General features: G+C 44.0%; 1 protein-coding gene across 1 annotated transcript in view; it reads right to left on the bottom strand.

Moving 5' to 3' along the window:
- Window positions 1–23,465, bottom strand: part of LOC138282493 (chloride channel protein C-like) — an 858,631-nt gene that overhangs the window by 379,405 nt on the left and 455,761 nt on the right. Inside the window, exon 12 of the mRNA XM_069220139.1 lies at window positions 21,399–21,565. Coding sequence (XP_069076240.1) covers window positions 21,399–21,565 — 167 coding nt within the window. The remainder of the gene's footprint in view (window positions 1–21,398; window positions 21,566–23,465) is intronic.

Here is a 23,465-nt window from a genome sequence, read left to right as displayed (position 1 = left end):
GCCCACAGCGTCTCTAGGCCCTTTGTTGTCTAAAGGCAAGATTATTGATTTTCTCCATGAGGATGGAATCTCCTCGAGAGACCACATGTTGTTAAAAGATCGAGTCAAAATAGGCAACCATACGGTTATGTGGTTTCAATAAACATCCAAAGGAATTTTATCTGGGTTGGCGGCTTTTTGTGGTTTTTGGACCTAAATTGCTTAGACAGCTTATTTTTCACTATATTTATCCATTACCCCCAAAAATGAGTAGTGGGGAAGGGGGCTGGTGGAAACAATTACAGAATTTCAGGAGTTGGAAGTGGCTATTGTAGGTGTTGAATGATCCGGGAAGTGTTGGTCTAGGCTACTACTTTCATTCACATTGGGCTTTTAGTCAACTTTCCCACTGTGGTGTTTTGGTTGTTACATTTCATTTGGATTAAGGTTGCCTCCGATTGCGACCTGATTTTGTATATGTTGCCCATTTGTTTTGTACTGTACAGTTTTGCCATCTTTCGGGTGCACAATTGTAAAGTGGTTCATTCAGAGTTGTGGGCTAATGTTCAGCTCCAGATCATTTGGAGGGTCTTCGCACCCCATTTTACAAGCTCCCAAAATTTCTTGGATTTTCATAAGGATATTGCATCCACCAAAACTTGCCAAAGCTTATGCGAGCGAGGCTTCTTCTGGAACATCTTTTTATAGTGCTTCCTGCTGTCAAGGAATAGCTGTTCATTGATATCTGACAAATATTGGTTCATCAGAGTAGTGGAAAGGACCTTTTTATAGCTTTATACATTCTGTTTCGAACCAATCCAGACAGTCGGGGAGGAGTGGTAAAAAACACAGTGAATTCTATTTTTTCTTGCCTTAGCCGTTTGGGCCAACAGCACTTCAAATGTTTGCAGCTGCTGCAGCTGCTGCATGGCCTCATTTGTAGGTAAAGTTAGGATCATGGGGCGTAATGTTAACTATTTATGACTCACAGTTGACATTGACAGGAACAATGATTTTCCTGTTTGGTTTCAAGCCAATTTTGAGGCCACTTGCTTGTTGTTTGGAGATAGTTGAAGGTGCTCGAATTGGGGTGCTACAGGAGTAGTGGATCATGATTGCTTTAAATACTTCCAAGCACCCTCATATCATTGATAAGATGCCATGCAACAATGTTTATAGCCATATACAGTTAATGACACTGCCTATTGCCAGCTCTAAAGGTGGAGTTTGGCGGGTTGTCTGATGGTTATTGGCTGTTCAGTAGGTACATGCCTCCCTCGACTAGAACACTGAAGGTGAATACTGTCAGGAATCCCCAGGGTGCCTCCTGCATTATCTGTCAGCATCCCCAGGGATTAGGGTTAAATCATATCTCTGTTCTTGGTTAAACTTTCATGTTTCTAAGTAAACATAATGTGCTCTGTTACACAATTGGTTTTATCTATGCTTGTTTTACCAATGCTTGTTTTCTAATGTGAGCAGGTGTAGACATGTGCTTCTAATTGGGTGTGGTGTAGACATGTGCTTCTAATTGGGTGTGGTGACTCATCCACATGTGGAAATTCAACTGCTTTCCTGATTGGCTATAAATAGCAGAGTGAAGCATGCCTCTCTGCTTGGCTTTGTTTTGCTTCCTGATCTCAGCATCTGATTTGGCAGTCCAGCCACTGCTGTCCTCCTCGTATTCAGGACTTTCGAGGCAATTCTTTTATTTGTTCCTGTACCAGCTGACACCAGGCATTCCTCCAGCACTCCGGAAAAGACTGCAGCTAAGCGACTAGTATTCTCCAAGGAGTTTGTTCTTTGAGCGATGCGCTTTCCTAGAACAGCTGGTGTATTTCAGACCTCGTATTTTGGCAGAGTGCTTATCTTATAAGAGACAAATGCATTGCTGAACATTCTACATTATTATTGTAGTTACTTGCCTAAATGTGCTTCAGGAAATCTGCTTGAACTAAAGTACTACAAAAAGTGACAGTGCAATTTTAAAAGAGCATTTATGTGACTTTTCTTTGTCTAATAGCGTAACATTTGGATTTAAATTGTGTCATTCATGCCTGTGTTTCAGGTTTGAGGAATTTGCTTTTGAAGGGTTGTTCACACACACAGTGAAATCAAACCAAACTGTGGCACCCTAACTGTTTAAACCCAGAGTGGACATTTGTATTTCTTGGATTGTTTTTGTTCCTTTTAGTTTAACCCTATGCATGCAGGAAAGTTATATGTGATATGATTAATGACCTTGTTTGTCTTTCTTGTGCATGATAAGTGCAATCACAGTTCTAACTGTAGTGTGCAACAGTGAATCTCTGTGAAGCCAGCCCTAGTGTTGCAGTACTTATTGTTATGGTACTCAGTTTGGGTTTTTGGTAATGCAGTAGTGATAGTAATTGTGCCAACAGTTATTATTATCCAAGAAAAGAAGTGCTGAAGTATCCCGGTGCTCTTCTACCACTCCCGTGCCCACATCAGAAAGAGAGATTCAGTTTCAAGGAAGTTGAGTGCACTAACTTTACTATCACTCTGTCAACAATGGCCTGCCCCGAAGATACAGGGTGCCTGGCTGGACCGGTAAGACGTGGCAGTGTTTTGTCTTTTTCTCTTCCACTCCCACTTTCCTTTTGGGACACCTGCTGGGGTTTCTGTGTCCACCAGGAAGTGCCAAGAGGTGTTCCTGGAGGTCAGGGGGCACACCATCACCCCTGTAGACATCCTGCTTTTCAAGTGAGTGGCCCTGTCTCGACAAATACATCCTTCTTTGTGCTCATGCAGCGCTCTGTAGGTGGTAAGGGTTTATTCTATGTGCTCTCTTTGCCGATTATTGACTGTTCCAGCATCAAGGGGTGATCTTTTGTGTTAAAATCACCACAGACTAATACACAGTTACTTTTGAAGCCACTTGACCCTTCTGGCGTATTTTCAGGTAGAAATTTTGGCACCTCTTACAATCTTTTCATCAGAAGATAGTCTTTTAAGGGCAAAATGACAAACTTGACCAGGGCCCATCCGCTTGGTAGAAATAGACATTCAGGATGTTGCATGGCCATGCCTTGCTCTTTAAGTTGATGATTTGTATAGTCTTGTTTATTGTAGTACTTTTTTTTCAGTATTTGCTAGCAATGACGTTCTTATTGAAGTGGTCAAGCCCCCCGTGGGTCTGCCCTTTTCTGCTTGATTGCAGGTAGATGGTATGCTGAGTAACTATCTAGGTCGATATCATCAATGGACCATGATTCCTGCAGGCAACAGATATCCTGTTGTTTTAAAAAGAACAGTCAAAAGTTTTCCACCAATTTTAAATTTAGGCCCGCTATGTTCCAGCTCATGATTTTTAGATGCATTTTCGATCCAATTTCCGCCTTGAAAAATGTAGGTTTATCCTACAGGCTGTTTCCTACTTGATTGACCAGTGAAGGTCTTGTAGATGACAGTGAATCAAAGCTTTGTTGATTTTGTATTGAGGTATTTACCCTACGAAACTTCATGTTGGTTAAATAGGCGTGTTGAGGAAGGAGTTGATGCGAGCTAAATGCATCTTGTAGATCTGAATTTGAGCTTCGACTAGACTTGGGCTTATTTTTGTGAAAGTTCACACTTGGGTGCTCTAGAAGAAAAGTAGATACAGTTACTTTTTCGGTAGCTCTACTGAAATGCCCCAAGCATTCATTAAATTCATGTGATTGAAAATGTCACTTGTTATCCTTGAACTGGATCATACTGCATGTGTAGACTCTTTTTCACCTAGCTTGTTTGATTAAATAATTTTTACTGCTAGCAGATGATTTGATTTTATGTTTGCAGGCCTGGAAAGGAGTTTATAAGTCACAGAATATTGCTTCTATTGAGGTTTTCTTGGATCCCTCTCAAAGTGTATTCTGGGGTGAATATGATAATTTCCTGTTCTTCGGTGGTGCTCCAAGTACCCTGAGTTTCACCACGCAAAATACTTATTTGCATGTGGCTTTGGCTGGGTTCCTTTATAGTATTTTTCCTGGGTTCTAATATTGATAGTTCGACCCTATCATGCATCACAATTGTTGGTTTTGCCCAGGGGCGTTCAAAGTCAACTTGAGTTGATCCAGAGGATAGAGTTGAGTCTAGTGAGGGCAGATCTTGGGAGATTCATGAATAGCTTTTCTGATGCTTATTTCAGTTTGATCCAACTTGGATTCAATTGATGAACAAGGTCCTTCATTTGCGGTACGTGAGCTTGGATGGACGGTGCAGGTCTGTGACTTTGGGTCCCAGAGGCTTTCCCTGACTGTGATACTACAGGGAAATTGTAGATTGCCCTAGTGTTTGTGATGCTTAGTTGTTTGCCTTGATTGGGCATAATTTTAAATCAGATTTATGATGTTTGCCCTCAGTATATGCTGGTATTATTGTGACATCTATAGTTGTTGGTTTGTCTCCATTGCTGGTTTCTGGGTTTAATGTGGAAGTTGAACTGAATCCTGTTGGTATTCAATGTATATGTGAGTGGAGAGTGCATGCTTTGCTGCACAACAGACCTGAATTTTGGTTTGAAAGACTTCGGTTCCGTCGCCTTTCATTGCTTTGCTGGCAAGCTTTTCTGTGCCTCCACTTTGTTCTTGGGTGTTTCAATTCCCCGGAGTTTGTATAATAGTTTGCAAAAATTGTGATATATTTGACTGGATGCAAGAATGTTTTGATTTTTTTGCGGCGGCCTTTTTAAATATGATTTTATTTCCAGGAGCTTTTGTTTTTTTCTTTAATTTGTTCCTCCTCTTTTGGGTCTATTTTTTTTGGGGGGGGGGGGCGTCAGCAATGGACATGCAGGACTTGCTTAGTTCCTCTATTGAATTCTCAGTACTAATGTAGCGATTCATCAGGGTCGTAGGCTTTTGGGTGGAGGATGCTAATTTTACGTTGCTTGTTAGACTTTTGATAGCTGGTTCTTAGCTGGTGAATCAATTGTTTGTTAAGATTGTTAAGTTTGTTAAGTTTTGCCTACAGTCTTTGATGATGCCATTCATGACCATTTGGGACTTCCAGCAATTCCTCCAATACAGGGGTGCAGCTTTGATTTTCTTGGGTCCCTTAGATGGTATGTGGCCTTAGATTTTCCTTTATATCTTCTTCAACTGAAGTCATCCTGTGATCAACTCTCACTATGGAAAATTGCTTAGCAAGTTGGGCGTCAAGTTTTGAGGATAGTGTAGTAATTACACTTTCAATTGTATCCACTGTTTTGCGCATAATCTTCATGATGCTCAATATTGATTGGTCCATTGAATACTCAGGTCTTGGGCCATATATTGAGCACCAGCCATATCGCTTGCATAAATTTGTTGGCTTATGTCGAGCAGATTTAAGTCATAGTTGTTATACTGTCCATTCGGGAATCAATCCTGTTACTACCCAAGTTATCTAGTGTGGAAAGCTCCATATTGGGCGAATCCAGGCTCCCTGTGTCTGAGATGTACCAGTCGTTTTCGACTAATGAAATTGGGGACAGTGCTGTTTGTGACAGGGATGCTCATATGGATAGTTTTTACTAATTTTGCACTGTGGTTGGGGCAGTGTTTGAGGCCAACATGTTTGTCGTGACCAGGGTTTTGCAGCGCAAGAGGCTTTGCAGCCTCTGCCACTTCTGCAATTTCTGAAATTTTCAGTAATGGAACCTGCAATGGGTCCTAGAGATTCCCCAACTTACACCTGTTCCTGTCAGAACCAAAATTATAGTTGCAGCTCGCAGGCTGCCCTCTCACCTTTATGTGTTGAGATGATAGTAATACCAGGTATAATTTAGGCTCTTTGTGATGTCCCCAAATGACTTACTCTTTCGCTTGTTTACTTGCTCACACTTTCGCTTGCTTTATTTTACTTTACTTTTTGCTTATTGCTTGCTGTGCTCTCCCTTGCTTAGCTTTGCCCTAACACTTTATCACTCTGCTGCTTGACTCTTTGCTGCCCTGTTGCTTGATGCTTGATGGAGAGTGCAAATCAATATATTCAAGAAGTTCAGATCGATCTATGAGTGCTCGGCTTCGGCCATTTAGATGTCAACGGACAGGCAGCGGAGGGAAAAAGTTGCTAGGGCTGGTAGACTCCAGGCCCTGTGCAGCCTGTTGGTACTAAAGGACTGGGGTGCTGGGGATCTGAATGCTGGAATACTGAGAGGTTGGTGTGACTGCCACACTGTTTGCAAGCTGCACCGGCCTAACCCCGGCCGCTTCTGCACAATGAGGGTAGCGCTGCTACCTAGAGAACCAGGAGCAACCAATCTCGACCCCTCGCTCACCTGTTGTGGATGCAGATACTGTTATGCCTCATGCCTCTGGGTCCTAGCTCCTAGAGCCTGGATGTGGGGACCAGACCAAAACCAGCTGACATGTCTCATGTCTATGGTACTTTAAGTGCGGGAATGCAAGGGGAAGGCATGTCCCAGCTTCACCTCGTGACTCAACCCGCCTCCGGCTCACACCAACACTTGTCACCACCACTCGGGCAGACACCCGCCTTTGAAAAAGGTGGCCACCGCCCTCAGACCGTGTAGGCAGGTGCCGTAAGACAGTGAGGGAAACAGTCCGGGGGTTAGAGGTGGGTGAGTTAGTGACGGTGGCAGCTGCAGCAGAAATCCTCAGCGGTCCGATGCAATTTGATGCACATCCCCATGTGATGTCAGTCCATATGCATTCTCTGTGTCCAATAACACATAATCTGATCTGGATGAAAACTGAAAAAAACTGTTCCTTTCTACTCCATGGCCCTCCTTCATGTCCTCACTTACACAAGAATACAGGTATCAAAAGTTAGTACCATAAAGTATGCTACTGTATATGAAAATGTCAGTAAGAAGAACTAATACTGCGATCTTAGTCCTCTCAATGTCTGTCTACCTCTTGATAATTTGGAAGTGAAATCGACCTTGCATTCTAAGTCATTTGACTTTTCCAACATTTTCTTCTACTATCCTGCTAACATGACATTTAAGTATCCCTTCTGCTTCAATTTTACTGTGCATTCTATACAAATCTTCTGTGTTATCCAGTTCCACTCAATTGTAATGATTGAATACAGGGCCAGTGCTGGACACAGGCAGCACAGACAGCTGTCCAAGGCCCCGCGCATGCTCAAAATTACAGGCCCTTGCACCAGAGCACTCCCTTCATAAAGGCATCAGTGTTACGAGTTCCAAGTCGGCAGACCCCTTCCTTGCAGCCCTGGTGCTGTGCTGCGAGGCCCAAGGGATGGGGCCCCGCTATCTCGGCCCCCTTAGTTATAGGTATAGTTAAATTATCGTCCCAAGCCCAGTTAGCTGCCAATTCCAATACAAATATTTGAATCGCCTTTCTACCAACATTATCTGCCAAACTCGCTTTGCTGGCGCCCCTCCCTCGTCCTAATCGCTGCATCTGCACGACAACAGCGATTATCCTGCTCATTTGAGGTTGCCTTAGTTGTAAAGTGAGCCCTGCCCTTGCATGAGTGGAAAGCAAGGTATCCTACAGGGCTCGCACCAGAAGAAATAATGACCTCTCATCACAATGGGCACTGCTCACCTGGCACCAAGAGATGGGAGGAGCAGCAGAGAGAGGAGGGACTGGCAATTTCTTTTACAGTTCTCTTTTATTGTTTTTTATACATGCAAAATGTAAACGCAGAATTAAAAATAAACATTAGCTCTAGCTGAGCATAAGCGAGCCTTGTCTTTTACATTTGTGTAATTTACGAGAAACAAAGAAATAATGAATGATTCGGCAGGTAACAGAGGAAGTAGAGATGGAGTTAAAGGGGTGGTATGGGAAGGGGGATTGGGAATTGGCCGCATATTCATCATTACCACCCCGAGAGCACAGCAAACCCTCAAGGACACACCCAACGCCTATAACCCATGAAGCACACACCATTCCTTGTTCTACACATCCAAAAAGATAGCACTAATTCGCAGCATCATCCATGTTCACATATGATGCCCTACTTCCTGTGTTATCAAAGATACCTAAGGAGGTCCCAGTTTTGCTTTTGGTAGTGTTATTGAGAGAGGACAAATATAAAGGGGTAAGACAAGTCAAAGAAGGTGCATGGTGGGAAGATGGGTGAAGAGTACAGCATAGGGAGGAAAGGTGAATGCAAGGAGCAGAACAGCAAGAAAGATAACGATGCTGGAAGAAAGGAAGAGGAAATAGAAGAATACTATGCAAAAGAGAGGCACATAAGAGGGGCAGAATCCACAGAGAAATGTAAGAGGCTTGGGGAAAGTGGAAAGGAAGAGACTGGTGTAAAGGAAAAAGAGCAGTAGTGTAACACAATGTTACACTAATCATAACCAGTAAGCTCGTCATCCAGCAAGCCTACTTATATCTTTTATAAGGGTCTGATTTAGAGAAGGTAGTTATGTAATGAAACAACAAAAAATGTGTACTCTAGATAATAGTCTCACAATCTCCAGGAAACATGTTCAGATGCCTGTGTGTGTGTGTAAAGTGTTCTACAAAGTGATAACGGAAAGTAGGCCACCCTGCAAGACTTAAGCACTGCAAGTATCAGGGAAGGGGACTAGTATTGGATAGGCGAGGTGGAGAATCAACAGTTGATCAACAGTGCCATGGCCAGCTTCGGTTGGTGGGATGAATTTTTTTATTACTATGGATAGAGTGACTTCCCCTGACTGGGCTGCTGGTGCACAACCCAAAAGGTTGATTTCCATCCTGCCTGTGCTCACAAATTCAGCTGGATCATTGTCATGTGCAGAATGGCAATGGGGTGGCCTGGGCAAACACAGAATAATGTGAGCATCTTTCCACAACAAATTATCCAAAATCTTAGGAAGTGACAGGGAGGTCTGGGAAATTTGCTGCTCATAAGCAGTAGTTAGAAATGGCCTTGCAGGGAGTGTACAGGAGAAGGGTGCTGTTGCATAGGGCTGACTGAGGCAGGAGGCATTCCACAGAGTGCATCAATGCACATGGATTGATCATTGAGCCTATGTGAGTATGCCACCAGTAGCTCCAGCGATGAAAATCATGTATTACAGGTTTGAAGGACCAAATGTGTTTGGTTAGGTAGCCTGGGGTGTGATAGAAGTAACTTGGGATGATGGAAATGTTCTTGCATTGTTATCTCTTTAATCAAGATCCAGTGGCGATGCGGCTGACACAGACAAACTTGAGATACGTTTTCACAGTTCATCAGGAGCTCCAAGTCCAACAAAATGTAACAAGAGCATCAGGCACCCATCGGGACATTGCCCATCTTGACCAGGTTTGGGGACAATAGCACAACAAAGGCTTAAATTCACTGGGTAAGGTCACAGCCCAACTTTAACCACGGCTCCCCAACTCACTTTATTTCATTTGTCATCAAACACAGAGACAGTTGCCCCTAATAATCTTAAAAACAACTCAGATCTTTCTCTGAGGGAGGACAGCAGAGAATAACTACCCACTGAAGATACCAGTAATAAAGCAATTAAACAGTGGGGCAATTCAATTTATATAGACCAGACAACCACCCAAATAGTGCTAGCATTAATCATGTTGAGCAAAACAGTGGAGCAACGGATACCACAGAAAACAACAATCAAAATAACCTCCAGGACAACTATGCCAGAACCTACGGAAGAGGCGCAGAAACCCATCCGAGACCCTATCTGCAGTCTCCCCAGATATAAACTGAATTCAATGACCGAGTTACTTACTTTAACGGTGGAAGCATTGAACCTGCAGTGTCTCAAAATGAACATACAAATCGATATTCTCTACAGTTGCAAGGTCTTGATGACAAAGGGGGTCATTCTGACCCTGGCGGTCTGAGACCGCCAGGGCTATAATGACTGAAAGCACCGCCAACAGGCTGGCGGTGCTTTCTCCCCTATTCTGACTGCGGCGGTAAAGCCGCGGTCGCACCGCCGGGGCCGGCGGTTTTCCGCCGTTTCTGCCCCGGCGGTGATAATCCGCCAGGGCAGCGCTGCCCTGGGGATTATGACCCCCTTACTGCCAGCCTGTTTCTGGCGGTTTTCACCGCCAGGAAGAGGCTGGCAGTAAGGGGTGTCCTGGTGCCCCTGGGGGCTCCTGCACTGCCCATGCCATTGGCATGGGCAGTGCAGGGGCCCCCTAACAGGGCCTGCATAGCATAGCAGACAGTGAAAAGCGCGATGGGTGCACCTGCACCTGTCGCACGGCCGCAACACCGCCGGCTCCATTCGGAGCCGGCTCCTGTGTTGCGGCCTCATTCCCGCTGGGCCGGCGGGCGCAAACTTGGTTTGCACCCTCCGGCCCAGCGGGAATGTCAGAATGGGGGCCGCGTGAGTGCGGCCGCATTGGCGCCCGCATGGCGGTTTCCGCCTGGCGGGCGGCGGTAGCCGCCCGCCAAGGTCAGAATGACCCCCAAAGTGTCTTACCACAGGACAAGCCCCTCTTCCCATGTTCACTGTTTTTGTGGAGAAATCATTGAGAAACTAAGGACTTTACCAAGCATCCTAAAAACAAAGATCACTCGTCGGATGCAGATGGAAAAAGAAATTAGGCTCCATGGCTCAGTCCAAAATCCATCAAATCAGGGCCATGCCAAACACGTCCCCAACCCTCAATGTATTTACGTTGATAGTAATGACTTAACTTTTTTAAACTGCAAATCTCTGGGATTATAGCTTTAGTTTGAAAGTCAAGCACCACCTCCCCTAACCTACTTATTCCATGCTGCTAGATTTAATTTCCTCTTCGAGGAAAACTGCACTGAATCGGCTATATGTTTGTCTTGTTTTGTTACTTTAGTTTACTGCTTGTCTGTTTAGTGACTGGGTCCCAGACTAGTCTTTGGACGTTTTGTTCCTGGCTACAAATTGTTCTCCCTCTTTAGCCATCTCCTTTCTGTATCTTTAAGTCACTTCAACTATTTGAAATTCTAAAAAACAGTTTGAGAGTAATTGTTATGTTTAGGAACTCAATGTGCATGTGAGGTCCAGCCTTTGGTGCTCCTGTCTGCGAATATATCACTCACCCCACCTGTGTATTTCATCCGTGCTGTTGTGGCTTCTTAACTTCTGCAATCCATTCTTCCTGTTGTTTACTGCAGCACTTGCAGGTCACTCATCCAAACCAGCATGTATCCCTTAGAGTGGATTTCCCCATGTCTGCTGATAACCACATGCCTCTTCGTCCAACTTCACTGACGTAATGGGAGGGTTGGCGAGTCATCTGAAGATCTGTTGCATAGCTCTGAGACAATTTGACTTTGAATTTTAATAATGCACTAATATGAAAACAATTAGGTCTATATTTATACTTTTTGCAAAAGCGGCAGAAACGTACTTTGTAAGTTTGCGCCGCTTTTGCGTCAAAGAATGACGCAAATGTGGCGCAAAAAAAAGAATAAATATGGGCCTAAGTGCATCGAAGTAAAAATATCAGGTCTAGAGAGGCCCAGCTTTTCCATTTTGGTTATTGTATTGTATTTCCATACAACAGAGCTTTAAAATATGTGTACTTATTTCATTAGGGTTATTATTTGTACTTTCAGCCATTTTACAGATATCCACGCTAGATCGGCAGCATCTTGGAAAGCTGTTTCAAAAATGCCAGAAAATGGATGGTCAATAGATGTCACTTCTTGTTATGCCATTCCCTGCGATATTAAATATTATGCAAATTAGAGACGCCTCACGTGCTCATATTCTGCCCAGAGCCCCACAAATCCTAGAACCAGCCCTGGCTGTAGAACCCTATATGTGTCTTTGAACGGGTAACACTGACGCAGATGAAAGTTATGACAAGGATGATTCCTAAAGTTTTTGTCTGTCTGCCCTTCTGCCTTAAGAGCTGCGTGCATCAGGGTAGGCTGCATAAAGCCACTAAAGCTGATTCAGGAGAACATGCATGAGTAGAGGAAGTAGTACTGCTGGAATACTCTTTCATATACTCTAACATGCCTTTGTGAATCAGCCCTAAAGCGGGCGTCTGTCTATTAGTAAACAGGGTGCAATCCTTTCTATTGCACTAATATTACATGAATATTCACCTAGAATCCTTATTTTATTTCCATTTCAGATGTTTTGGGGCAAAATCACAAAGGCATGCAAGAGTAGTAACAACAACGACAGTAGTACTGCTTTATGTACTTCAGAATGCATTTGTGGACAGGCCCCTCTGACTCAAGTACAGCAACACGGTCTCCCAGTGCTCCAACATACACGTGGCAGGACAGTTTAAATCATTACTAACATAACTTGTCAGTAAGTATGCAAACATAAAAAACTCAGCCATGCCACGAAACGCGGTTCATAATAATAACCCACCACCTGTTAGAATAAATTCATAATGAGTTGTCTTTAACATGTACTTGAGTCAAACGCGTTGGCTATAAAAACAGCCTAATTTGGAATTAAGTTTAGAAACTCTCTGAAATATTTTCCAAGAAGCTTGGCTTTGCCAGTTCACATTCAAAGAGCTGGCGGTAACCCCTATTCCCTGCCATAAAAAACATGCTCTTTAGGGAGATATGTGCTTCTGAAGAGTATAGCAGTTGGTAAACTGCAGCAGCAATAGCTGGCTGTGTTCAGTCTCTCTTCGCCCTCATTAAAGAACTTTTCTGGCAGCAGAAAGCTGAGTGTGCCCCCGTGAACAGAGTTTCATGAGGCGCGCGCCACACCATACTCCGACTCTTAATGGCCGTTAACAGGCACCGCTGCGCGAGACGCCTCGGCACGAGAAGAACTGAATAAACACGTTTTTTGGTTCTCAATGCCATTGAAAAGACATTTCTCACTTAGCGCGCCAACAATTTACATTGACACTATCGCCCATGTTTAAGGTACTCAGAATACATGCAGAAGCGACAACTATTCTCTTATGCACCGAGGAGATAAGGCAAAAGTAAAATTGAGTAGTTGGGTTTCCTCCGGAACGCATCGTCTGGAGCAGAACAGACAACGACAGCTCCTCACAGGTCCTCACAACTGGAGTAGCTGGGAACGGACAGACAAGATCTCTTCTGTAAGGACAGCCCAGCATCCTTTTCCCTTGAAGGCAGAGCCTCCCTCGCAGGGCAGTGCAACAGCACATCATTCAGGATGCAGGTCAGGCTTGTCCCCAGTCTGACAGGAACGTAGCAGTCAGGCAAGAATCATGTGCGTTGGTGTGCAGGTCTTTTTATGGGCGACGAGAGATGCAGTAAAATAGTGCTGGTGGAGATGCTCAGTAGTGGAGCAGTCTGATCTTGGCTGCACCCCTACACGTACCAAAAGTGATCCAACAATGTAATCAACCTCGCGTATATTGTGGGTCTTAACCTTTTATGTAAAGTGAGGCATCAAACTACTTTATTGAAAGTGCACTCACTGTAGAAATTAGCGTTTTCCTTTATACGTGTGAGTTCTATTTTTTGGCATTAACGTGAAATTGTAGTTCTCATTCACATTTACAATTGTATTTCAAAGTAATGCATTTACTGAAAAGAGCCACGTTGGTGTGTTCATGATTAGTTGCTCATGCTTTCTGTTTATCCTAATATTATGCATAAAATTATAACTGAATGTTTAAACGTGCATTTTAGTTGTGGCTTGTTAAGTTAGCATAAGCAGGCCTACATTTAACATGTGAAATGTACTCTCTCTACTTTGCATAATTTTCCTTTGCAGGTGTGCATTCTTCATGGCTTAGCTAGTGAAAGGAGTATTGTGTATTTGAGATAGAGAGGCCGAGCAAGAAGCCCTTACAACAGACAAGATCATTTGGTTAGCAGATTACTCATTGTTTATCTGGGAAGAAAATCAATGTTGATCTGTTTGTTAGTGTTGAGTGGGATGGGAGAACCACTCCATGTTGCAAGTGCACTCTGTGTGAAGAAGTTCTGATTGGGTTTTTGAGGATGCGTTCAGAAGATGCGGATGCTCCTGGAACTTTCCACATTAGCATAGTGTTCACACTATTAGAGTACAGTAGAATTCTTTTAGACTTCGAGAGGTGCAGAACTCTTGTCCCCATAGTACATAGCTTCATGCTACCACTTACTCCTTTATTTTCCTGAAGCCTTCTGCTGAAGTCTTTGCAATGCTGACACCTACCTTGCTTTGTCCAGAGACCCTACAATCTGGTTCTATTTAGCCTAGGACCTAGCTAAATGTTCCTACTATTTATTCTTTATGATAATTAGAAGGAAATTAAATTCCTCTCTAGAATGCCAATTCTTATTTCTTAGTTTTTGCATTGCTGACGATAACTCTTATATGCCTTATACTGAAGAGATTCAACTTGTTGTGGCGCTTCAGTTTGCCGACTTTGATTTTGTGCCTTTATAATCTGGCTTTGATATGCTCATATAATGGAGTGATTACATCCTCTTTGTTTAGCCAAATGGGCTTCACAAAATTGTAAATGTGAAGTTGATGCTAACTCCTTTGTCCCTCAGCACTCTAAAAAGATCCAGAAGAAGAGTGCCCATGTGCATTGTAGCAGTAGTAACAGAAGAGCTGGTCAACTAGCTCTCTTGTAACAGTCAAAATGCACTCCATCATAAACTCTGACAAACATGCACACTGAACTCACACACATGCCCAACATACACAAATGTGTACCTACACCATCACCAAATACCCCACTTGTGTGGTGGTAACTGAACCTCGTTAAGAGACTCTGGGAAATCTTTTACGCATGGAGGTCAGTAGGTATTTCCGCCTGAAGTAAACAGGGAGAAGGTTCGTTTGTTCACTGTAGATCACAGTGCAACACTGCCAGACCAACAAAGCCCATGTAGAAAGCATAGTAATTACTCTATCATAGAGGTAAGTACTTTGGATTCTCTTTCAACATCAGAATCAATTTAACAGAGAGAACTCTCAGTGGACTTACATTAGTACCAGGTCACTGAAGGAAAAATGACAGAAACATCAGTCAAGCAGCACAGGGAAGCATGGCTCTCCAGACCTATGAAAGGACCTCCTGTCCTAACACATGCATTAGAACATATCAATAAATATTATGGGAAATCACATTTTAAAATATAAGAACTGTATTAGGAGGCATGTCTATATAGTTACACACTGTAGAACATAATTGCATAAGTGGACCCTTAATTTACTACTTGTTCGATGTCACAGATTTTTGGATGCTATGCAAGAACAAGCAGCATTGCTCCGGAACCCATTGTCCAAGTCAGATTATTCTGAACATGATCCCCAGAGGAAATCATGTTATGTCCTTAAAGCCTCTTGAGTCTGGTTTGCTCCTTATAACTGGGCTCCTTATAATCCTTAGGAAAGGCTCACCAGAAATGCATGATTGCTAACTCAAGCAAGATTGACATCACCCCTCCAAACCCCAAAACATCTAATCAATTTGTAACAGTAGTGTAGCAAGGATGCCATGGGCCATGGAGCAGCAAGAAAAATTGTCCCATTGACTACTATTGGGATAGTAAATACAGCAATTATCATAGTTTAATAGGCTTCTCAGGTCTTTGGGGCTCAGTGCCACTGCACCTGTTGCACCAATGATTGATACACCCCTACTTTGAGAGGAAGAAGTAGCTGGGCAAACCCAAACCATATATGATTGAATTATTTCACAAAGAAAAGGAGAATGCAATTTGACAGAGCACAAGAAGACCAGAAGCTACGAGACTAACAGCCCTGCCTCCAACCAATCAAGACCTCAGCTGCGATGCAACATACAATTTATTTTGCCTTGATGAAGGAGTATTTTCAAACAGCCTTTTTTGGCTTGGCACTTTGTCAATCACGTCCTGGCCCATCTCAGTGTAGTATTTATCTCTCATCTAATGCTATTTGTTATTGGGGTGCAGCATTCCACCTCAATTAGAGTGTTTTCTTTAAGTTTTGTGAGTGATTAAGTTACAAGTATAGCCCTCTCTGTCCACTCTTGCCTGCCCTCTTACTTGTGTCTCTCTCTAATGTGCTACGCTGCATGCATTGGCATATTAAACATATACCTATTGCCTTTACAAAATGCTTGTGTAAATGGTAGTTTAGCCCATTCAAATGTACTTGATTGATATAATTTCACATTTACATTTATAATAAATTATTCCAATGATTCACCCACTCATCTTCCTGTCACCATATTATCAGTATGGCAAAGTCCATATTTTTATGTGTTCCCGCCTTTGTGCTTTTTATTACATAGCTGACATTTTTTATCCTTGAGTAGAGAGAGGATGCTGGCTAACCTCTCACTGAATGATTTCTATTCCTAACAATTTACATACACAAATTCACAACTTTACTTAAAAGTCGAACACCCAACTTAGGATGCTATGTAGTCTTACATCACCACATGTGGGATTTAAAACATGCGCAAGGGGGACAGTCAGTGCTGGGACACTGCAGACCAACCTCTTTTAGCTTGTTATGTCTATAATTGCCATTAAATAAGTCAAATGTAAAGAGTATCCAAGTCTCAGCTGCATAATGGTCAGAGATGAAACGTGGATCTTGTCCTTGCTTCCGGGCTTCTGAAGTAAAAGGAACACCAATGTGCTTCTACTACTTTGGCTTTGGTAGTGTACACTTTGGGGACTTCTGATACATTAATTACAGGCAGCTTTGCCTGTATTAGGTACAAGTAAATTAGGTTTGGGTTTGGTTAAATGGATTTTGAGTCCCTTCATCAAGTCTTCTTTAAATGGTGAGACTGGGCCTTGATGGGATTAGCTCCATGAGGTTACCTCAGCCCTTGAAGTGAGACATGAGATTCAACAATTTCAGACAATTTTGCCTGCACTAGGTACTGTTGAATTAGCCTGGGCATGTTTAAATGGGCTTTTCTCAAATCTGGCTTATTTGGTGTGAGTGGCCTTCAGTGGGATCTGCCTCCTGGGTTTCTCTCATAAACCCAGGGGATATTGTATTCATTAATACCTGGCAACTGTGTTTGTGTTGAGAATACTTTAGATGTTTCATAAGCTTTGAGTCCCTTCCATGAATCGTCTTTATCTGGTGCGCATTGACCTTGGTGTTATCTGCCTCTTGGAGTTGTCTCAGCCCTTGGGTGTATTTGATACATTAATTACAGGCATTTTTGCCTGAATTGGGATTGTTTAAAACGGCTTTGAATGCCAACCTCCAATCAGCTTCAGTTGGTGTGACAGGCCCTAGGTGAGAACAGCCTGCCTGGGTTAGCTCAGAAAATTTGATTCATTCATTCCAGGCAGCTTTACTTGTATTGGTCACATTTTATTGCACTTTATTTTGTACTGGGCATGTTTAATTAGCCTGTTTAATTGGCCTTCAAATCCATTTCTAAAGTCTTTTTTAGTTGGTGTGATCACTGGGATCTTGCATACGTGTGAAAATCACCAGAAAGCTTTGTAGACATAACCACTTACTCTCCATCTGTTCACTCTAAGCTTAAGCACATCTCCCTGTGCGCAACAACACATTATGAGCAGACTGCATTAAATGCACACCTACCATTTGGGCCACACTGCATTCATAGACCTTACTACTCATACGCTTGCGTTCTCTAAATGTAAGCGCCCAACTCCCGTACCTCACGTTTCAGTACATGCCATGGGTGCAGCAACATAAACACTGTAAGAACACAACTCTGGTCATAACACTTGCTATTGAAACACTTCCCACTTCGGCTACATCATAAACCTACACTCTTCCATCCAAGCATACCCACGAAGTAGTGTGGTACTAACCAATTAATGTTGGTGCTCAAGCACAACTCTCCACCTACCTCAGTTGTCCCTTGGCCAGTTGTAGAATCTGCGTTCTTCCAGGTCCTCACTCCTCTGCTGCATTCTTCTTCCTCTTTCTGCTTTTGCATCACTCTCTTCTGAAGCCTCTCCCTACTCTCTTTCCCACACTTTTGCTGCTCTTGCTCTTTTTTTCACCCTTTTTGCTGCTGATCCTACCTGTTTCACACCCGTTTTCCTTACTCTACACTTCAGCCTTTCCCTATTGCTTCGTTCTCACCTTATTTCTTTATTCTTTTGTGCTCTCTTTTTGCTTTTTTCTGCCCGCTTTGGACCCTTTTAGTCCACTTTTGCTGCTGCCCCTTTTTATCCTTTCCTAGTCCTTTCTCTCTCGCCTCTTCTTTCCTTCCCACCTTTTCACTAACCCCGCTCACTGCTTCCCAATGCCCCTCTCTACCTTCTAGGACCTATTTATAGGTGGCCGCATGCAACAGGAGCACAGCTGGTGTGCCAAAGGCAAGCCTGTTTGCACCTGGAGCACTCCCAGCACCAGGAATCCTAGTCTAGCCGGGTTAGCTCAGCTACACTTCTTCGCTGTCTGCATCCTCAACTCAGGCTGCCGCCATGAACACTGCTATCACATCGCACCACACTCCACAGTACGACCTTTCACCAGCACCCTCTGTTATTTCATCTGCTGCAACACGCATGCCCCCTCACCTCACCTCAGCAACATCCAGCCCACTTGATGCACAACACCAGACTCCCCCACCAGCTCAAATGCACCCTCCTGAACACTTGCTTACTCAGCAAGCACGCCATCAAGGTCTTGGACCTTATTCACAATCTAGCGTCCAACACTGTCTTCCTAACCAACACATGGTTCAACCCCGCATCGGCCCCCATCTTTGCCACTGCCATACCAGCAGGATACAGAATCACCCACCATGACCACATTAACAAGCCAGGTTGAGAAATACAGATTCTCCATCAAATGCACCACCACCACGAACAACACCATCCCAGCAATGGAACACTTCAACTTCACTATCCAAACAGGTGAGAAATCCACCATTTTGGAACCCTTGCATACCATCCGCCAGGACATCAAACAACCTTCTGCAACATCATCACAGATTTCATATCACCCCTTGTCATCGTCTCAAAGGACTACATGTTTCTGGGCAACAACTTCAACTTACACCTTGACAACATAACTGACCCTAACACTGCTAACCTGCTCAACAGCTTGAACAACATTGTCCTCACCCAATTCATACACAACCCCACAGACATCACAAGACACACACTCAACCCCATATTCCCCTCCAGTGACCAAATCAAATACAGCCACACCACCAAACTCACATGGACTGACCACTCAATTGTCCACTTCATTATCTCGACCCCAATGCGATTCCACCCCCTGACGCAACTCAGTGCCACCCATTGCAGCTGGAACAAGGCCTCAGAGACCGAATGGACCAACACCCTCACCTTCAACCCATTCAAACACCTACAACAAAGGTGTACAGGACGTCAGAAGCTTCAACACCTGGATCACTTCCTGCCCTGGCATTGCCACCCCCATCAAGAACAAGAAACACGGAAGATAAACCAAGCAAGCCAGCTGGTACACAGAGGACTTTAGGACAGCCAAGCATCACTGCAAGCACCTCGAGAGAAGGTGGTGCACCTACAAACACTCAGCCGACAGAACTGCCTACAAACCAGCACTCAACCTACACCACCACCAACTACAAGAGACAAAAAAAGCCCTTGCGTTACGCATTGAAGCTAACCTCAATGACTGTAAGGAGCACTTCTGCATAGTCAAGGAATTCACCAACTCCGCAATGGCAACAAGCAACTTCTCTCCCTCTCAGGCTCTATGTGACAGCCTTGCAGATTTTTTCCATGAAAACAGAAACTTCAACCCCCAACTCAAGCCTGAAGACTTTTTCAACAGACATACCTACACACACACGACCATCCCAAGGCTAACCATCTGCACCATCTCACCACTCAGGACACCATCACCATCATGAAATCCATCCACTCAGGGGCCCCATCCAATTCATGCCCCAAACACACCTTCAACTTAGGAGCATACAGGATCTGCCTTGAACTTTCCATCCTACTCAACAGCTCCCTGGATTCTGCCACCTTCCCAGAAGACTGGAAGCATGCAGTAATCAAACCCTTTCTGAAGAAACCTTCAGCGGACCTCAACGCACACAGCAACTACAGATCCATCACCCTGCTCACATTCCCAGCCAAAGTCATTGAAAAAGCCATCAACCAACAACTCACCATCTACCTGGAACACAATCACCTCCAGGACGATTCCCAATCTGGATTCCACAGCAACCACAGCACGAGACAGCCCTGATCAGGCCATAAATGCATCTGGGCCCTCCTCCACAAAGGAGACAGCTGCCCTTATCATCCTTGATCTCTCAGCAGCCTTCGACACCATCTCTCACCACATGCTTATTGCCAGACTTCATGATATAGGTATCCAAGGAGCCGTCCTCAGATGCATCGCCTCCTTCCTCATCGACAGAACACGAGTCCACCTTCCATCCTTCACCTCCGAACTCAAATCATTCATCTGCAGAGTCCCTCAAGGCTCATCACTCACCCCCACTATCTTCAATATCTACCAGCCCCCCTTGCCAAAATAGACAGATCCCCTTGACCCAACATTATATCCTACACCAACGACACACAACTCATCCTCTCCCTCTCCCAAAAGTCAGTACCACCAGAACCAACTTCCAAGAGTGCATGGCCAGCATTGCCAATTGGATGAGAAATAAATGCTTCAAGTTCAATACAGACAAGACAGAAATCTTGAACTTTGGGACCATAACTCCCCCCCCGGGATGCCTCCTGGTGGCCAACAGAACTGGGGCCCACTCCAACCCCATCTGCATATGCCAGGAATCTCTGTATCATGCTGGACAGCAAACTCACCATGAGTTCCCAAAAAACAGACACACACTGTCACCCAAGCCTTCATCACCAGTCAACTGAGCTACAGAAACACCATCTACATGGGAATCGAGGGCCCCCAGTTCAAAGACCATTGAGAACACTCAGCATGGATCTCCCTCGTCACACCCACATCACCCCCCACCTCAAAAAACTCCACTAGCCTCCAGTTCAGAAAAGATGCCAGTTCAAGCTCCTCAACCATTCATTCAAGGTCCTGCACAACTCCAGACCTGCCTATATCAACTGCCGCCTGAAAATCCACAAACCCTCCAAACACCTCCGCTCTGCCTCCCTTGCATTGGCTCATAACCCCCGCATACAACTCAAGAGAGCAGGAAGCTACTCCTTCTATCTTGCAGCCAAAGCCTGGAATGGCCTCACCCTGCACCTCAGGACCTCCCCTACTCTACAGGAGTTGTGTAGGATGCTGAAAACCTGGCTCTTTGACTGAGACCCTGCTAGCCCCTAGATACCCTTACAGGTGACAAGTCATGCTCTACAAGTGGACTCATTGATTGATTGATTGATTGAATGATGGATTGATTGATTGATTGATAAGTGTGCTTCAGCACCACATCAGGGGTATGATGTGCTATATAAATGCAGATACCTTATAAAACAACTGAAATTTCGACTTATCATGAAAACCACAACTGAACTTTGTGTAAGGAGTCACAATGAAACAAAATACAGTCATACAAATAATTGATCAGTAAACAACACTGTTTATGCCAGTTTCCTCTTTAATTTACAGGCCTGAATGACAATATAAAATAAATATATAAATGTGCACTTACTGTTTATTGCTGTGGACCACATTAGGCTCTGATTCTAAGTAAGGAATGCACTTCAGTGTGAGTAAGGAGCTGTATAAAGATTTGTTAAACCAATCTCCAATCGTTTTGGCTAACATGACTGCAACCATAATGAGCAAAATTGATTGCACATCATTCGTAATCTCCACCTAATAAAAACAAAATGTGAGGTACTGTACAGAGCAGCTTTGGTCAGTTAGCACACAAAGTTACATATACACAAAGTTATGTATACAGAGCTCACATAAATTATTTTCAGACTAGAATGCATATATATAGATTAATAGGAATAACAGGCTATGTTTATTTAGTATTTAAATCCCAATGTGATACCAAGTGTTGCAATGCCAGCCGGCTGTCCATCGCAAAAGTAAGATAGCTTCATGTTTTAAAGCGTGAGGTATTACAGGTCTCTTCTTATATAAACATGTAAGCAAGATGACTTTGTTCCCCCACAGGACAAGGACACTGTGCTCATTTGACTGTAATAACGGTTTTACACTTGCTGTTCCATTGATTTCACATTCAACAGATGGTGTTACCTAGTTTGGGCCACAGGGATCCCCTTTGCCGCAAACGTGTTTCCTCTGCAGAAATGTGTACGGGGGTTACATTGAGGGCACATTCAGGTTGGGGCACGATAAGTTCTCAAGGGGGCGTGGCCACATTGCAAAGGGAGCCTGTTGGTTCACATGCATGCCGAGTGTCAGTACAGCTGGGACCACACTAACAGGATTCATACTGTGGCCTTTGAGTGGGTGGATAGCAGTGAAAATAAGTGAGGGAGACCAGGACCATAAGTAAGACCAAGGTATAACTGGACATAGGAAAGTGTTCTAAGTATATGGCAAGATAACAGTGCTAGACTGTGTCAGGAACTCTTTTCTTATTCCAGAAGCTGAAAATCTATATTGCTGTATCTTCTGTGACCTGTAGACATGGTTGGACTGGGACAGAAACTAGGCTCCGGCATCAATTTAAAAGTGGCCTACATTTGGGATTCGGATAACTGCTAAAGTGACACAGATTGTCAAAACAAGCCAGCTTAAACTTGAAAAGACAAGCTGTAAAATTGTTTTGCAAGTTATGCGAGATATCATGCATTTGTCCTTGCTGAAGACAATGATTGTGGTAATCAGGAGCAGCCGCTGCAAATGTCAAGGGGTGCCGGGGGGGGCAACAGGGGAAACAATAAAAAAAAAACATTTACTGTTCCAGCTGTTACCGCCTCCTGCCGCCTTGCTTCTCTGCTCCTGATGGTGTCCCAGCATTCACTGGGACACCAGAAGAGGCTTCCCAGCAATCCTAGCACTGCACTCATGCTATACCTAGCACGAAAGCAGCGTCAGGATTGGTCTGAGCAGCTTGGACCGCCACTCAGACAGTGCACTGGGGTCTATGCAGTTTCTCTAGCCAGGCAGTGCAACACAGCCGGGTTGGAGAAACCTGAGTGTGCATGTTTGTTTGGTCAGTCGAACACGGCCGGCCAAACACACATAAGCATTTAAGCGCACTCTACCCCCCTCCCCTCATAACCTTCCTGGGGCCCAGCCCCACGTCTCCCTGCACTGATAGCTGAGCCAGCAGACGATAAATAAAACAAATGTAAACTATTGCTTTATTTTTCATCTGCTTGCTCTTAGCAGGTGGGGTGATCCTCCTCTACCATTGCGGAGGAGACGCCCCTGGTGGTAATATCAAAGAAATCAACAGTAAAACCCGGCCTACCAGACCATGAAACAGACTCCAAAACGGCAATAAATAAATAAATAAAACAGCCCATACACTGATGTGTGAGACCAGCCCTTCGGACACTGCCAGACCGCCTGATAGGCCAGTCCGACCCTACTTGTAGAAAGTAAAAAACTGAGAATGAGCTTTGTATGTTTTTCTGTACATTATCCTCTTCTGTATCAAATGTAGCGCTGGCAGGAGTGGGGTTTTGCCATTTCTCAGAACCTAGGTAATACCTGCAGAGACTATCCACTATACAGATTATAAGAAAATAAAATAAATCTGAAGTGTTTGACAGGAAAACATGCATTAAAT

The sequence above is a fragment of the Pleurodeles waltl genome, chromosome 2_2 (assembly GCF_031143425.1).
Source record: "Pleurodeles waltl isolate 20211129_DDA chromosome 2_2, aPleWal1.hap1.20221129, whole genome shotgun sequence".
NCBI lineage: Eukaryota > Metazoa > Chordata > Amphibia > Caudata > Salamandridae > Pleurodeles > Pleurodeles waltl.
This window is presented reverse-complemented; position numbering and strand designations above follow the sequence as displayed.